At 37.1% G+C, this 18,761-nt stretch overlaps 1 protein-coding gene across 1 annotated transcript in view; it reads left to right on the forward strand.

The window, feature by feature from the left end:
- dram2b (DNA-damage regulated autophagy modulator 2b) overlaps positions 1–17,815 on the forward strand; it is a 40,944-nt gene extending 23,129 nt beyond the window's left edge. Inside the window, exons 4-8 of the mRNA XM_028797050.2 lie at positions 7,932–8,071; positions 8,213–8,390; positions 11,541–11,623; positions 15,364–15,456; positions 15,548–17,815. Of these exons, the coding sequence (XP_028652883.1) occupies positions 7,932–8,071; positions 8,213–8,390; positions 11,541–11,623; positions 15,364–15,456; positions 15,548–15,652 (599 nt within the window). The 3' untranslated portion in view covers positions 15,653–17,815. The remainder of the gene's footprint in view (positions 1–7,931; positions 8,072–8,212; positions 8,391–11,540; positions 11,624–15,363; positions 15,457–15,547) is intronic.
- Positions 17,816–18,761: the final 946 nt, after the last annotated feature.

Below are 18,761 nucleotides of genomic sequence, written 5' to 3' on the forward strand. Positions count from 1 at the left end.
CATTACACACTTCACGTCAACATTTTGTCATTATTACTATAATATATGAAAAAAAAATTCTGTTTTAGTTATGTGTTGCAATTACACAGATCATTGTAGACACGGAACACACATGAAGTGTACAGTATGTATTTCAGATAACAATATATTATTTTCCTATACAATTCCAGACACCTCACTCCCAGATAGACAGCTGTGAGTATTTTGTGCCTGACTTCAGCTACCTCTGTGGGGAATGGGATAGCAGGCTGCCTGACTGCAGCCGATTGACACATTTGCAAAACTAAGGCAGTATCAGTGCACAGTTAACACAGTGATGAGGAGGTGTGAGTAAAATGAAGGTGACCCGGCATTACAGATCTTTTTAAAGTTTGTTCCCACAGTTCAAAAGCATATATACTATTTTTAGGAGACTCTAGGCATACTATGGTGAATGAGTGATAGTGATAGGGACTCTGTCTTGCATATGTTGTTGCTGGTTTTTGCTATAAAACCCAAAATCTGATAATTTCTAGAAACCAAAAGGGCATTATTATTGTTTTTTTTCTTTTTTGTTGCTGAGTGTCTATTTTAATACTTACAGTATATGTGAAATTATTTAACAGTACACTTCATGTTTCTAGATCATACTGTATTAATTTATTTTTAAAAGTCAAAAATGCACAAAAATAATGGTCATATATGGTTCCAGTTTATTTCTAGTGACTTCCAGAATATCCACCCATCCATTATATCCTAACTACAGGGTCACGGGGGTCTGCTGGAGCCAATACAGGCCGCAAGGCAGGAAACAAACCCTGGGCAAGGCGCCAGCCCACCGCAGGGCGCACACACACACCAAGCACAATTTAGAATCGCCAATGCACCTAACCTGCATGTCTTTGGACTGTGGGAGGAAACCAGAGCACCCAGAGGAAACCCACGCAGACATGGGGAGAACATGCAAACTCCATGCAGGGAGGATCTGGGAAGCGAACCCGGGTCTCCTAACTGCGAGGCAGCAGCACTACCCACTGTGCCACCGTGCTGCCCCTTCCTGAATATTTGACCTACAGTAGGAACTTTATGGAAAAAAAAATATTTTGACTTGATGGGCTATGATGTTGTTAAAGGTCCATGTAACTAGACTTTTTTTATTTGCCATTTCATTTTGTTAAGATATATTATATTAGGAAATATAGTATACAGTATGCTCACTAAGAAGGAGTGTAGTGTCTTTTTTATAATTTGATATAATCAGCAGTATCAGCATTGACAAATATTTTTCACAAGCTTGTAAGTATTATGATGACTTTGATGTTGCACCCAAGTTTCCAGTGACATTATACATGCAGAAATAAATGTGGGGGTTTATTTGTGTCCAGGATTTAAAGTTAACAGATTCTGTCTTGTAAAAGTGCCCCTTCAGTTATCTTATAGTTTCTGTGTTGTGTATATACAGTGGTGTGAAAAACTATTTGCCCCCTTCCTGATTTCTTATTCTTTTGCATGTTTGTCATACAAAATGTTTCTGATCATCAAACACATTTAACCATTAGTCAAATATAACACAAGTAAACGCAAAATGCAGTTTTTCAATGATGGTGTTTATTATTTAGGGAGAAAAAAAATCCAAACCTACATGGCCCTGTGTGAAAAAGTAATTGCCCCCTTGTTAAAAAATAACCTAACTGTGGTGTATCACACCTGAGTTCAATTTCCGTAGCCACCCCCAGGCCTGATTACTGCCACACCTGTTTCAATAAAGAAATCACTTAAATAGGAGCTGCCTGACACAGAGAAGTAGACCAAAAGCACCTCAAAAGCTAGACATCCAAAGAAATTCAGGAACAAATGAGAACAGAAGTAATTGAGATCTATCAGTCTGGTAAAGGTTATAAAGCCATTTCTAAAGCTTTGGGACTCCAGCGAACCACAGTGAGAGCCATTATCCACAAATGGCAAAAACATGGAACAGTGGTGAACCTTCCCAGGAGTGGCCGGCCGACCAAAATTACCCCAAGAGCGCAGAGACGACTCATCCGAGAGGTCACAAAAGACCCCAGGACAACGTCTAAAGAACTGCAGGCCTCACTTGCCTCAATTAAGGTCAGTGTTCACGACTCCACCATAAGAAAGAGACTGGGCAAAAACGGCCTGCATGGCAGATTTCCAAGACGCAAACCACTGTTAAGCAAAAAGAACATTAGGACTCGTCTCAATTTTGCTAAGAAACATCTCAATGATTGCCAAGACTTTTGGGAAAATACCTTGTGGACTGATGAGACAAAAGTTGAACTTTTTGGAAGGCAAATGTCCCGTTACATCTGGCGTAAAAGGAACACAGCATTTCAGAAAAAGAACATCATACCAACAGTAAAATATGGTGGTGGTAGTGTGATGGTCTGGGGTTGTTTTGCTGTTTCAGGACCTGGAAGGCTTGCTGTGATAGATGGAACCATGAATTCTACTGTCTACCAAAAAATCCTGAAGGAGAATGTCCAGCCATCTGTTCGTCAACTCAAGCTGAAGCGATCTTGGGTGCTGTAACAGGACAATGACCCAAAACACACCAGCAAATCCACCTCTGAATGGCTGAAGAAAAACAAAATGAAGACTTTGGAGTGGCCTAGTCAAAGTCCTGACCTGAATCCAATTGAGATGCTATGGCATGACCTTAAAAAGGCGGTTCATGCTAGAAAACCCTCAAATAAAGCTGAATTACAACAATTTTGCAAAGATGAGTGGGCCAAAATGCCTCCAGAGCGCTGTAACAGACTCATTGCAAGTTATCGCAAACGCTTGATTGCAGTTATTGCTGCTAAGGGTGGCCCAACCAGTTATTAGGTTCAGGGGGCAATTACTTTTTCACACAGGGCCATGTAGGTTTGGATTTTTTTTTCTCCCTAAATAGTAAAAACCACCATTTACAAACTGCATTTTGTGTTTACTTGTGTTATATTTGACTAATGGTTAAATGTGTTTGATGATCAGAAACATTTTGTGTGACAAACATGCAAAAGAATAAGAAATCAGGAAGGGGGCAAATAGTTTTTCACACCACTGTATATATATATATATATATATATATATATATATATATATATATATTAATTGCAGTTATAACTGAAGAACAACAGAGAAAGTTTACTGAGTCACTGCTTTTTAACAATACAGAATGACCCTGCTTTCCCTTAGTCATTTTCCTGAAAAGCTCATGCATCTCTCTTTTTTCCAATTGTAGTACAAATAGCATAACTGAAAAAGTGAAGCTTCTAATGAGTGTTTTAATTGCATAATTTGAGACAAAACAGGAATCAGACTAAAGTAGATCACTGTCTCCCTCCTGTTTTTCAGTCTTTGAACCTCTGACTGACTCAGAAAGCAAAACTATAAACCTTCTGCTACCGTATCTTAAAACCCTGCACAACACACAGACTGATAAAGACATTAACATGATTCATTTAGTGATTACAGTCAAACCATTCACATTCTGTATATTCATATCTGCCAATGGGAAAAATATGTAAAAAAGACTTAGTCTACTGTAGTTTTTCAAATTTCATTTGCAATTAAACTATCTGGCAACTGTTGTTTTGATTTTCTCAATTCACTATGTACAAATAAAAAATCACTATATTTCCTGTAATGTCCTACACCAGTGGTTCTCATGTTCAGCTGCAGGAGTACCATGTGGCTTAAGGTATTCAGCCCATCCAAGTTCTTCATTTTCTGAACTCATATGTTAATTAATTGTTACTTCTAAGTTGGTGTTTTTTGTATCAGTCCTGAAATTGCAAACTGGCTATGGTGAATTTTACTCCATGAAGCTAGAAGTTATAAGCATAAGAATTCTAACTTGCTTTTTTCTGTTTTGTTCTTTTTCATTTTTTGATTATTTATGCCATTATTTACTAACAAGTAGACATATGGTAACATTAGAATAGCTGCCCATTAGTATTCAGTGCCATGTGCCCTGGTGTCTGCACTATTTGTCATTAAATGTCAGTATTTGGATTCAATTAAGAGTGCAAACTCCATAGAAAAAGGGAATTAATAATAAAATAGCAGAGTGAGTGTAGTGAGTACCTACAGACAGGCAAAAACAATTATTTATTATTTTATGTAAATGTAAATAAAAAAATAAAGTACTTTTCTCAATGCAAAATAAGAGAGGACATAAAAAGGACATCTAATTAAATAATGAAATACACTAAAGTTAAAAATTACTCAGTTTGTAAATCTGGCTGAAACAAAAACTTGCAGCAATAGGAAGCCCCCAGGACTGAATTTGAGAATAAATGTTTTGGTCCACAAAATACACAAGAAAATTAAAAGAAAATTAAAACCAATAAGTTAACATTGTGTTATACAACTTACATACACCCTAAAGAAGAACATAAACAATTAAAAATTAACATAATTTCCTAGCAAATTGAAAGTAAGAGTTGATAAATTACACTTTTTTGTATTAAAAAAGGGTAACATTATACTGAGAGTATGTAAAACAAATGCAGTTTTTCAGGCATTAAAAATGCCTTTTGTGTAATGGTACTACAACAAGAAACTAACAGTTCTATTATAGCTGTGAACCTCTGAAGCACCTTTGAGTGGTTTTAGCTACTGAACGTTGTAATGTTTTTTTAATTAGTTTTCACTAAAGAAATTGCATCAACCAGAAGATCATTGAATAATTTCACAAAAATGTTTTATTTTTTTTCTTGCAAAGATTATAAATACATAAAACTAGTTGCTTTCATTTTAATTAAAGGTAACATTCTAAAGATGTTAACATTTTCTCTAATATTTATATAGTCACTCTCATTCATTGCCACTTTCTAACTCTTTCTGCTTCCTCTCAAATTTATTCATAAAGCAAGTGTATTACAAGGCTTCAAAGGAATTACTTTAGTGCATTTTTTGAATATGTTCTTTTTCATATTTTGCGATGAAAGTCTTTGATTTTCATAAAACTAAACGCTAAACAGATTCCTTCAATAAAATTATCTAGTACTCTGACCTCCCCCCCCCCCCCACCCTATTTTCAGTAATTATTTAAATATTCCCTCTTCCTGTTCCTTGCACTTAATTGTTTCTTCTTGTACTGAACGAGGTTATTTGATTGATTTATAAAGGCAGTAAGTAAAGCTGGTGTTTATTTTTGCTGTAGAAGTAAGGATGTCAGACAGAATGGCATATAAGTGACTGTTTAAATTGATATATTGTATAAAGTAGTGGGTGGGGTTGGGTATCTAGTGGCTAGGAATGTCACAAGAACTGATATTTCAATGCTAATTTGGTACCAAAGTTCAGCTTTTTTTACAGTAACGATAGTAGCGAGAAGGTTGGTACCTCACTCATGCTTGACTACAAGTGATAAATAACTCCGGAAGGCACGATTCATGATAAAAACTGAGTATAAACAACATATAAAAATGTCTCATTGTGGTGATAATACAGCAACAAATCGACACATGTCGAAAAGAAAAACAGTGTGGGGAACAGCCCGGACACAGACAGGTAGACATGTTGGTTTCACCACACACACGTTTATTATACATTAATATTTAGAGTTCATGCATCAACCCAGTGCCGTAGCACCAATCACACCTTAGTCCTTGGCCACACAACACAATGCCTTCTCACAGTCTCTGATCCACCTCCACTCCTCTCCTCTCCTCTCCTCTCCTCTGAGCTCCGTCCTTCTTCCACCCGACTCTTGCCAATGACTGGAGGGAGGCGGCCCCTTTTATACACCCCGGATTGACTCCAGGTGCATCCTGAGGAGCTTCTGTAGCCACACCCCTGTGTGGCGGAAGCTCTGGCGGTGTATCCGGAAGTCCTCCGGGTGTCCCCAATCCTCTTCCCCCCCAGCACTTCCGGGTGTGGCGGAAGTGCTGAGGTCCAGGGCTCCAAAGGCATCGGGGCGCCCCCTGGCTGTGACCACGGGCCCCTACAGGGTTGAGCTTCCAAGCTCTGTACCCATGGCCCCCAAAGCAACCAGGGTGGGTGCCCCCTCGTGTTTTGGAGGAGGCACAAGCCCTCCTCCTGTCCTCCTGGGCATCCCGGCCAGGCATGAACCCCAGCCGGGTACCACAACAGCATAGGTAATGTCTGGAAATGCTTTTGTGTTTGCACAAGAGAATTTTAACGCTCGAGTGCAGGTATCGTATTTGCTATTTAAAAATAAAAAAAACCCAAAACAAACACAGAGGCTTGCATTATTGCCACTTTTATCCCATTATGGAAATAATTCTGTGCTTGCTTTGATAGCGAAATACCATTACCAATCAAATGAGGTGTAATCATTTAACTTGTATCGTCATGCACTTGTAAGAGGAGGTAGAAGATTAATAGCTTTTAAATGTTGTTATACACAGCCCTGATAAATGAATGGAAGCTTTGCTTTCATTCACTGATTATAACAAACATTTGTACAGATGTCCATCAGTCTAAGCATCTGTCCATTTTCTAACCAGTGCATTCAGCTCAGAGTCATACTGGGGTGCAACACACATGCACTAAGAAGGAGTGTAGCATCTGTGGACTGTGGGATGTGATAGGACTCTTAGCACAAACAAAAGTAGATAGTAAATAGGAGCGCAAGATTCAAATGAAGTGGCTATTTGGCTTGTCTAGACCGGCAACACAAGTTACTCCATTTTTTAATACCATAGTAAAATGTATTTAGTGTTTCAGTGCTTCGAAGGAAAAGGCAGATATCCATATTAATACAGTGTGTTCTGAGACGCATAATCGCCAAAACATGCAGTTGGCAAGACTAACAGAACGACATAATTTATTGCTAAATACGGGTCGCCAACACTGAATTTGTGTCATTGATTTGCTTTTGAAGGCAAGCTAATGTTCAGGGGTATAACCCTTAAGTGAAAACATTCATCATAATTTTTTGAATGTTGTGTTGAAGAATGTCACAATTATAAATTTAATGAGTACAGGTAATGACAGTCCAATTAATCTTCAAATATCTGGATTTGTGCACAGGCATAAACAATAACAAAGTCTGATCACTCATGCAGGAAACCTTGAAAACAGCTGAACAATGACATTTAACAGGAGTTTTGAAATAATGCAATAATGAAATCTGATCACTCATATAAGAAACCTTAAAAACAGCAAAACAACAACATTTCACAGTAGTTTTGAAGTAATAGATTCATGTAAAACTGACAAATTTGACTTCACACATATCGAAAGGTATTGTATCGTGAAATTTCACTTGTATTGGTATCGAATGAAACAATTCTGATATTGTGACATCCCTACTAGTGTCAAACAGTTGATTGTCTAGTGGCAAATAGTTATAAAGTCTGAAGACAGATTTTGAATGAATTTGTATAACTTGTGAATGGTCTTTATTCTTTGGAACACTTGCCTAGTGTTCACTAAAAGAGTTGTTCCATTAAGTACCCTTGGAGTATAACATCTTCACAGGGTTCTCCTCGGGTGATTCTTTAAACAGCTCTGGAAAATGAAAGGTCAGTTGTACTGAATATGTGTAGCTTTTTTTACAGCCTGTTTCTATCTACTTGCATGTCTTCTCTCTCTTTGTCTCACTGTCTCTGCTTTTTTCAATTACTCGCTTGCTCTCTACCTGGAAGGAAATAAGAACTTTGGATCAATTCTCCTACCTAAGCTGCTGTTGTCTGGATGTTTCATTAAATACTAGCTGTAAGTTTTTGATTTTATATTGTGCCGTTTGTGCTTGATGATCTATAACATGCATTGAAGTTGTGCATGCTCCGATTTCCAGAGGTACCAAGTACAGTACCTTGACCACTTGCATGTCCATATATTTGCTTTTCCAAGTTGGATGCATATGCATTTGTTCATTTCTTGCTGTCTGATTATGATAATGCTCAGCTCCAAATGATTTTTAATAAATAAAAAACCTAATTAACTCCATACAAATCATTTTGCTTCTTCTACAGGCATGGCCACTATTTATGTAAGGTACAAGCAAGTGGAAGCCCTGAATGCTGAGGAGTCTTCAGTTCAGTGTCCTAACAAATGGGGTCTGGTTCTGGGGTTATTGAGTTCAGTTGGTCTTTGCATTGTTGCAAACTTTCAGGTATGTGTGTGAAACTGTGTTGTATTTTCTTTGTTCTCTTTCTGTTTCCCCTAAAAGACTGAATTTGCTTTTCTAGGCATTGGTCTTAGACACATCTCTTGACCTTTCCAACACATATTTTTTTCTGTTTTCTTCTTATAGAAAAGTACCATTATTAAAATTCATGTATTTGGTGCTATCTTGACCTTTGGGGCTGGAGCAATCTACATCCTTTTACAAATTATCATCTCCTTCAGAATGCAGCCTCATCTTCATAGCAAGAAAATCTTCTGGATCCGAACTGGCCTAGGACTGTGGTGTGCAGCCAGCATACTGAGCAGTATCCTTCTAAACTGACCAGGTGCTGGTTTGGTCAACAGCCAATGACAATAAAATAATTTGTTTGAGGATTAGCCTGGTCTGTGGTGGGTTGGCACCCTGCCCAGGATTGTTTCCTGCCTTGTGCCCTGTGTTGGCTGGGATTGGCTCCAACAGACCCCCATGACTCTGTGTTCGGATTCAGCGAGTTAGAAAATGGATGGATGGATGGATTAGCCTGGCAGACTAATGCCATCATTTAGAGAGAACTGCATTATTATGTTCCACTTAGCCCATAAAGAAAATTCAAATAATCAAAAATGATATAATAAAAAATAGTTTTAAAATAAGCAGTATCTGTATATTTCAATTACATTAGTGGTAGCAGTTTTTTTTTTATTATATATATATATATATATATATATATATATATATATATATATATATATATATATATATATATATATATATATATTATTGTAACTATTTATATTGCACACCTTTCAGTTAGTTTAGATAGCACCATACACTTTTATAAATATAATGCAGTTAAAATAAAATGCAAAAATGCCAACATTCGTTAAAATAAAAAATAAGTACTCTATGTACAGTGTATATAGTATTTATAATTCTTAAAGCTTCTAATGATGGTAATATAATATAAGGAAAGCTAGAGTAAAGTACATTAAGCCAAAGGCTATTTCACAATGCAAGATGATAAATCACAACTCTACTCTACAGAGATCCTGGAGAAAATAATTTTTGGTGGCAATAAGATTCTTCAGAATCGGTTTTTGCACCTAGGCAAATTGACCACCGTGTCCCTCCATGGATGTTGTACAGTGTATTATGGTGCAGACCACTGTTCTTGATTTTTGTGCAATACAAGGATGTTTTGGCATTGGGCATGTCATGGTTGATCATACTACTTTTCTCATGATTTTTTTCTTTAGCAGCAATGATGATTACTGCATGTTACATTCTTCTAACATTGGTAAAATAAGAAAACTCCCAGTTCTATAGAGCACTTTAAACAAACAAAAATGCTGGAATTATTCCAAAAATTATCTATGTTCTCCTAATTGGCCAATTTGCACAATTGTTGCCTCTAAAATACCGCATTTTTGGCTAAAAACACAGCATTTTGTTTTGCCTGTAATAATCACCCATGAGGATGTGTAACTATGCAAGACACAGCCAGCCTGTAGCCTTGAGTTTTTAATCTTTTTTTGCATTGTTTAGATGATAGAAGTACAGGTACTGCTGGGATTAGGTTCTACAAGGCAGAGATTTGTATCAGGAAACATTTTTTGAAATGTTGTTCCATGTTTATATTTAAATATGTATGTTTTTAGTCTGGCAGCAGTAGTCTGAATATTTGTGGATCACAAGCAGCCCTGCCAGCCTATTAGTTGCTAGTTATGTTCTGTTTTCCAGTGATTTTTCACATTAAATAAAGCTACAGTACACATCCCAAGTGGTAAATGGGAGTCTGTAGTATACTGTAGCATTCCTTCAGTTGGCTACAAAACTAGAAATTCTAAATTAGCAAAGTGTGAGTGTGTGTTTCTGTATGTGGATGTGCCCAGTGATAATTTGGAATCTTGTTCAGTTTTTAATTTTTAAAAGTGACACCCTATCTCATAATAAAACTAAGATTCTTTTATCTGTTTACCATTGAATCAACCATTCATTATCTAATTTCACATTTTTTAATTCAGGGCCACATGGGAAGTATGGAGGGAACCAACTCCAAAGCAGAGTTTGAGTTCTTGACACCCAATCGCTTTTTATACAAGAGACATGAGATACACATCTAGTGTGCTAGAAACTCTGGTTTTCATTACATCTGGTTACATCTGCTACATCTAGCTCTCTGGTTGTGATTTCTGAACTATAACCTTATGGAACCACAGATGTATATGTGATTGGACATTGCCTGAATGTACATTTATTTATTTATTTCCTGCCAGATAATACACAACACATTGCCTGAATGTACATTTATTTATTTATTTATTTATTTATTTCCTGCCAGATAATACACAACACAACACATGTTTCACTCAATTTGGGGCTCATCAGGTGTACACACTTCAGCTTCCCCTTGCAGAGATCAAACCTTGGACGTCAGCGAAACTTCAAATGCTGAACCATAGCGGATGGTCCACTTACTTGACAGGGGTAGATCAGAGTCTAATCACAATCTGATATTTGGGTGGTTGCCTACCAAATAATGCTTGTGGTTGGTTGGCCAGTCGGCATATATCTGCCATGTTCTCTTCCTGGCTCTGGTGAGGTCCACCCCTGGACAAGAGGGTGTACTAACATTAACAGTATCGTCTCCCTCCTCCGTAGTACTGAAAAGCCACCCGAGGAGGACATCTAGCTCTGCCCACAATTGTCTGAGAAGAGCATGCTCTGGCACCAACAGTATAAAAAGGAATAGTCCAGTGAAGGTGGTATCAGAATTTGACCCACAATTCAAGAAGGACAGAGCTCTGACTTTTTTGCTGCCACTTGCATTGTTGAAACGCTGACTTTAGGCCTATCTTCTTTGCTTTGTTGCTGCATCATGGCTGGTTAAAATTAAAAGGGATGACCTGGCTTGTACCTCAACCTTTTGCCTGCCATAGTCTGCTTTCCTGGCCACAGTACTCTCTCTGTCTATATACATTAAACATCTTTAATGGTTGCTGTATTTTTTTAATATTACTGAATGTAATATGAAAATGCAGCAGCATTAGTTAGCTGATTTTTAATTTTTTGTAGTTTAATATCACACAACAATTTTAGTTTATCTCATACATTTGGTTAAAATGGATGGATGGATTCATACATTTGGTTACTTTGCAGCTTTAAAAAAGTTAGTTCATAAATTAAACTTTTAACAGAACTAAGAAATAACTGTTTATCAGCACCACAGCCTTTTAAGTTGACAATTACTATAATATAAACATTATAAGCAACATTATGGTTGCTTCCTATCTATATGGTGAATTTGATTCATTAAATATTTGTGATTTGGAAAAGAAAGGGAAAGTTTAAGATTTCATGTAATATTTAGTAGGCTTGCTGTATTCTTTTTTTGTGTTTCAGTTAAAATGAAAATGTTGATAAACATAAGCTCACTGCAGAAATTGTAAGTTTTCTTTAACTACTAATACTTCAGTGTTAGTATCCTCAGTTATAACCTACAGAAGTCTTCCCGGAGTCAACCTAGCTACAAAGCTGCACTGGGATCCAAATGAGACGGTAAGCTTGTAAATAATTCTCTACTTTAGAAGTACAAGGTATATGCGTTATAGAAATCTCATACATACAGTTATTGCAAGAGTATAGACAGAACTTAAAGAAGAAAAATAAAAAGGCATATTTACATGAAAAAGGTATTAGAATCAGAGGGTAAGAAGTAGAATGCCTTGATTTTATGTTTATTTCCTTAAATGATTCTCATTGGTATTAAGGCTACTGATAGAGGATCATCTCTGATGTACCTGAGATGCAGGCAGTTGTAGTCTCCTGCAGTATTAGACTCCTACATTTGTAGGTGAGCAGTAGGTTCTTGAAGGAGGAAATCAATGTAATCAGAAGGATGACTTGGTCATGTTGTTCTAGTTCATGACGGATAGAACACAATACATTTTAAAAATGACACATGCACATTAAATCCATCAAACTGTTTATTTTTTGCCTAGTAGCTAAGTTGTCCCATTGTCTAATCTAAATGAGTTTTAAAGCCTATCAGCGTCACCCCCTTTAACTACATGACTGCATAGTTTGGTCCAAGTTCCCACAAACCTTTATATGAAGAAGTTCTTTTTGGTTTCCATTTTGAATGCAGTTTCCTTTAATTTCCATAGGTGCCCTAGAATGTATAGTATATATTATGATTATCTGTTTAACTGAAGTAAAAGTAAAGTAAAAATTTCTTAACATTTCTTAAAGAAGAGGCCTGAGCAAAGGCCAGGAAAATAACTTTGGTGAGACAAGGAGAGTCCCATGGCATATCTTAGACAGTAGCAAAGGTTTTAATAGGTTAGATGTTAGCATTGTCTTATCCCAGAATGACTCCAAGGATAGATAAAGAAAATAAAGTAAAATAAAGAGTTAAAGGAAGCTCTCAGAAGTATTATACAGGGACTTTATTACCTGCCTTCTTGAGAGCTGATCATTTCCATGTGTAGTAGGATTTAGGCAGTCTTCCATAATTATTGATGTACTTCTGGTGAGTGTTCAGTGACATCAAGGAGAGGAAACACAGTTGATTAATCCAACATCAGATATCAGACCAGAGTCATTTGAAAGGTGCAATGACATTGACCCTACAATAGTGTTGGATTGATACAAAAATTTTGACTTTGGTATCAAAACCAGCTTTCAGACCTCAGCACTGATATCCAAATGGTTCAGAAACAAATAATGATTAATTCCAAATACATCCGTGTTTCTCTATTCTCCATGATGCACTGCACAATCACCTGTCTCCTTGGTGTGCTGTGCTATTGCACCACCTCCCTCTTGGAGCAACCAGTCTGTGTGAAGTCTTCATTGTGTCAAAGTGAAGGAAGATGGGGTCCCCAATAAATTCTTGATCACGTCTAAGCAAGGTTGACCCCTTGAAGTGTCGATCACAATGAACCGGGGAGGGATGTCGGTCTCCATCATGCTAAATCATGTCTTTTCCATTGTACTGTACAACACATTGAAGGTTGGTGGAGGGGAAGTTTAGGGGCAGAAAACAAATGTTTACTTCCAGTTCTGAAAGTACTAAAATGCATACCATACCGTTTTTAAGAATTATTTTTCCTGTTCTTTTTCATTACTAACATACCTCACAAATCCTACCTTGCAGTAGAAAAACTGGTTCAGAAAAGTGATGGATGAAATTTTTATGGAAGTAGTTTTTGATTAGATTTTAGATTCCCTTAAAAGGAAACAAAAAGTTTGATCGAGATAAGGAAAACTTGAATTAGAAGGTTTTATCTGTGAGACTACAATGGGACTGCTCTATAAGTAAAGAAACAGAGCTCCAAGATATTTTATAGTTTTAGATACAAAAGCAGCACAAGGAGCTCCTACAATTATGAATGTTTCATATTAAAAGGAGTAGACATAAAGAGCTTTGAGTTATGAAATGTTATGATACGAAGGCAGCACCACATGCTTGCTTGTTTGAGTACTCATTGGTTACACCTTGTGGGAGGGCCATGCTACTATAAAATGGAGTATAGCTAATTTGTTTTTATGTACTATTATATAGTGCTTTCAATGCTTAATGCAGTCCTAAAGAGCTTTATATGTTCTTTATAGTATACTTCTGTGTTTGAGTTACTAATTTTATATATATTTATATAACAATGTATATATACCGACTATAGTACACTTCTGTGCTTGAGTTACTAATTTTATATATACAGTATTTATATTTATGTATACTGTATATCAGTGACGTGCGGTGAGGCTCATGGCTGGTGAGGCACTGACTCCTTCAGAGTCAGATTTACAAATATATGAACCCAAAAGAGTAACTTATTCACTATTCAATTAGCAGCATGCACATTGACTACTGGTTATGTTTCATATCTCATCAGAATTCTTTACACACACATACAGCAGGTAAGGTACATATTTGGCTAAGAAAGAATGTTATATTTATAGCGGCGAGAGAGAGTGGAGAGAGCGCATCTGCTCTGCACCCTCCATGTGTTCTAAATTTGCCATTGCAATTCCACAATTCATACTCATTCAATACAAATTAAAGTATAGAATGGTGTACAAAATAATGGATTTCAATTTTGACCTTAATCGAAATATTTAGTTGTTTTTAAAAGCTTTTAATTCTGATGCTTTAATCAATTTTAATACAGACTGTTCATTTCCACACAAGTATAACAAGAAAAACAAGGTCAAAATTTAGTTTTTAAATATTGGATTGTTTTTTTCTTAGTGTGATCCCATTTTTTTATAAAATTGAAAACCATTTATTGTCTTGCCTATATTTGTAAATGAAGTCCATGCGTCTATCCTTCTCTTTAAAAAGTCCTCCTTTTTTTCCTTTAGTTTTAAAAGTCTTAATCTTCCATTTTGGCAGTCAGTCAGAATAAAAAATAAAAATAAACGGGCCGCTGCAGTGCACTTGACTTTCTGATATCGCTAACTTATTGGTGATCAGAGCCTCTGCGTAGAACAGCAGCAACAAGCGCCTGTTGGGCTCACATGCGCCCCCTTTGGTGCAGCATGGTACTGTCTGCCTCACCTTGTGCCTTTTCACTGCGGTTTAATGTCCGATCAGCAAGACTAAATGTGTCACACATATTCATTAAAGATATTAGCCAGGCTGTATAATAAACAGGTCTGCAAACATTATATTGGTGACATACAGAGAGGCAGCAACAGGCACACGCCAATTGCATGTATCAACCCAGTGTGAGAGGGAGAGCGCAGTCCAAGGTGAGGTGAGGTGAGGCTTGTCGCTGCTGCACCTCATGTTTCTCCCCTGTATTTGAACAGGAAATGCGCCAATTCAGCGATTTTACCTATAAAAATTATCAAAATTATTGGAATCCTACAAAAAACAAATTTATAGCACAGACCAATGGACACATTTATTTTATGTTATCATTATTAGTTTTTCTGCGGTGGGTTGGCTCCCTGCCCAGGATTGTTTCCTGCCTTGTGCCCTGTGTTGGCTGGGATTGGCTCCAGCAGACCCCCGTGACCCTGTGTTCGGATTCAGCGGGTTAGAAGATGGATGGATGGATTATTAGTTTTTTTTACTTTTTATGATAACAGCTGCCTCCCCTGACCGCACGTCCCTGCTGTATATAAATTAAAATTGAATCAGAATAAAATGGTGTTCATGTGTAATAAAAAATAAATTGAGTTTTTGGATATGGAATACAGTCACAAATCCAAAGTTTTGGGGTTTAGGCTCATAGATTCTTAAATATCATAGTGTCTCTTTTGACTGTTGCATCTCTCTCTTTCCACAGGGATACACATCACATATGGTCAGTACAATTTCAGAATGGCTGCTCTCCTTTTCCTTTCTCAGTTTCTTTCTTACCTACATTCGAGATTTTCAGGTGAGCAGAATGCAGAAGGGTGGTCTTAATGATGAGAGTTGTGTTTTCATGGATCCACAATGGTGACCCATAATTTTCATATGCCTTTCAGAAAATCACACTCCGTGCGGAAGTCAGCTTGCGACAACACACTTTGTTTGAAGAGCCTGGCTTCAACTGGGGAGAAAGAACACCTATCCTTGGGGGGCATCTCTGAGGTTTCACCAGGGCATTGTCAATGGAAAGCGGGAGAAAAGCAGAAGAGCTATTGCTCAGGTTCTCCTCTTCATTTATGACTGCCTAAACAGCCTCTTGCACTTTTAAAATATTTTTATATGTATCTGTGTTGGACGATGGTATTTCAGAAAAGCACAAGTGATCATTTTATTATACAATTACATTTACATTTAATAACCTAACAGATGCTTTTATCCAAAGTGACTTATGAAAGAGGTCAACATAATCAAGTAACATTTAGTCTGGGGACTGTTTTGAAACAAATGTTACAAAACAAGGTTACAAAATTGACCATCACAAGTGAAGAGCTCTAAACCAAGCAGAACAACACAACACTAGTTTCTTTTTATTAGCAACTAAGTACCTTAGCATCAAAACCGGTATCAATTACAGAACAAAAAAAGCTTCAAACACTTAATGCATTGAGTTGGGCAGCATAGGAGCCACACATGAAAGGTGCTTGAGATCTGATGCCTCATAGAGGTGCTATTACCAGACACTTTTCACTAGCAGACCTGAGTGGGTGAGAAGGAGTATAAGACCTCATGAGTGCATCCATATACATAGGAGGTGACCCATTGAAGACTATGGGTTTGAACCTAATGGGGGCATAACAAGGGGCCAGTGTACTGACCTGCAAAGAGGAGTCCATTGAATACAAGACATGCTGTTGCATTTGAAATCATCTACAGTGGCCTGGTAGCGCATACAGGTACTTCGACCAGTAAATGATTACAGTAGTCCAGACTTGACAAGACCAATACCTGGACTTTAACTTGTGCTACGTACTCAGTATGATATGGCCTGATCTTGCTTGAGCGACTGAATGAATACAAGACAGTTGCAACATGATACATCACCATCCTGGCCACCTGTGTCATCTTTAAATTATCCAGGGGGAAAAACTATTAGCATACTTTTCAAATTCTACCTTTCATGGGGTGATCACATCTTCTAAAACATTTTGTCTACTAGTGTTGAAGAAAGTGTTCCCAAACAGATGTGACCATTATGGCTTCCTGCATTGAGAGTCGCCTTTGATTTTGATGGTGTGTTCTTTTGGATGCAACTTAGCCCTGATAGTTCCTTTTAAGAAATGTAGAAGCAAAGAAATGATAAGTGAAAACACTGAATTTAAGGATTAATGTTGTGAATAAAGACACCTCATCCCATAGTCCTCTTGGTGTATCTCATATATTACCTCAGTGTTTCCCAAAATTTGAAATGCAGTATTCTTGGAGTTTTGAGTGTTTGTGTGGAAATGCATATACACGTTTGATTCTTAATAAAAAAATATAGAAGTGATCAGTCAATTATTAAAAACTACAGTCATTTGTGAGCTCCGTCATAACGTATAGGCAGAATCAGTTACAGCTCTAAAAGAGGAAGTGCAGTGAGAGGTAATTTTCACTTAATTAACACTGGTTAGCATTTCCTGATTCTTTTGTTGCAGCCAAATACACCTAGGAAGTGTTTGGAAACGCATCTTACTCCTTTTAGTGAAAAGGTAGAAAAGAAGACATCAAGTCATTGTCTTAACTTGCATTTCTTTATGAATTGTTTGCAGAGGGCCAGTGCTCACCCTGGCAGCATTAGGTTGTCAGTTCATCACAGGACACACGTACTCTTATAGTGGGCCAGTATAAAGTTGGCGGTTAAACTAAGAAGTATGTGCTTGGGATGTAGAAGTGAAGCAAAATATCAGAAGAAAACCCACACAGACTTGATGATAACGTCTTAAGGCACTTAAAAGATATTCTTCAAAACTGACTATTTACAGAAGTAAGGTTTACTTTGTTACAACACTGCATACAGACACACACAGTGTAAAAAAAAAGATTATAGAAAAATAAATTCTTCATGTTTCAGTGCTGTGGGGTACATGCTTGTATTTTTTGGCTAAATACATATTTGACTGTTTTGCATTTGTGCCTCTTACCATTATTAATCTACATACCTCTTAAAAATCCTAAATGTGCAGACTTGTGATGGCTGTTCTTCAAAACATAATCTTTGATTGTTTGATGTTTTCCAACATGTACACCTCTTCAGGCTGTTTTATCAATTTTGCAACTGTTACAAAGGAATATATTTACCTGTTTATAACTTGTGAAAAAATAAATACCATATTTTTGATCACAAACGTTTAAAAGTTTCTACTTTCCTCTTCAAAAAAAAATTAGGGGCTTGAAACATTTAGTTGTCTGAGACCCTCATCAGCCAAGCTGAGAGTTAGAAATGCATGCCATTTGCATTCCACAATAACTTTATAGACAAAGCCGTGATTAGCTGCACTTAATATCCGATTTTGTCAACAGTAATACTAAAGGATTAAAAACAGTTCTTACCTTTTTGTTTACATCAGTTTGTTTGACTGAGTGCTATTATTTGTATTTCTAGTGACATTTGGATTACTCCATTATTTACACAGGTAAATACAGAAAGTGTAAAAAAACAATGGCCTAAAAATCAGTTTTAGTAAGTAATTCAGTGTAATGATCTCAATAAACAAAGATGATAATAGGAATTCCGGATGGTGCATTTTACATGACTTTGTGTTTTTTTTACATTTTGTCTGCCATTGTGGATGTGTGCACTTGTAGTATATATATTTTTTTAAATATGGTTTCTCTCTGTAGTACCTATGATGTTTTGCTAGTACACTGGATACTTACTTCTAAGGAAGTTTAAGCAGAATTTCCTCCTATGGCTCATCTGAACAACTGTTTATTATAAATCACTTAATCTCTCTTTGCTTTGACTTTGATAGAGTGGTCTGCTCAGAACAAACCTGAAAATAAACACATTGGAAGTACAAGACCTAAAATTGGAAAGTATAGATGGACATCCAATTACATCTAATTTCTATATTTTTATGTCATCTGTTAACAAACAGGCCAGGCCTGCACCCATGGGGCTCGGCCGGGCACAGCCCGAAGAGGCAACGTGGGTCCCCCTTCCCATGGGCTCACCACCTATTGGAGGGGCCAAGAAGGTCGGGTGCAGTGTGAGTTGGGTGGTGGCCGAAGGCGGGTACCTTGGCGGTCCGATCCTCGGCTACAGAAGCTGGCTCTTGGGACGTGGAATGT

The sequence above is a fragment of the Erpetoichthys calabaricus genome, chromosome 3 (genome assembly GCF_900747795.2).
Source record: "Erpetoichthys calabaricus chromosome 3, fErpCal1.3, whole genome shotgun sequence".
Classification (NCBI taxonomy): domain Eukaryota; kingdom Metazoa; phylum Chordata; class Cladistia; order Polypteriformes; family Polypteridae; genus Erpetoichthys; species Erpetoichthys calabaricus.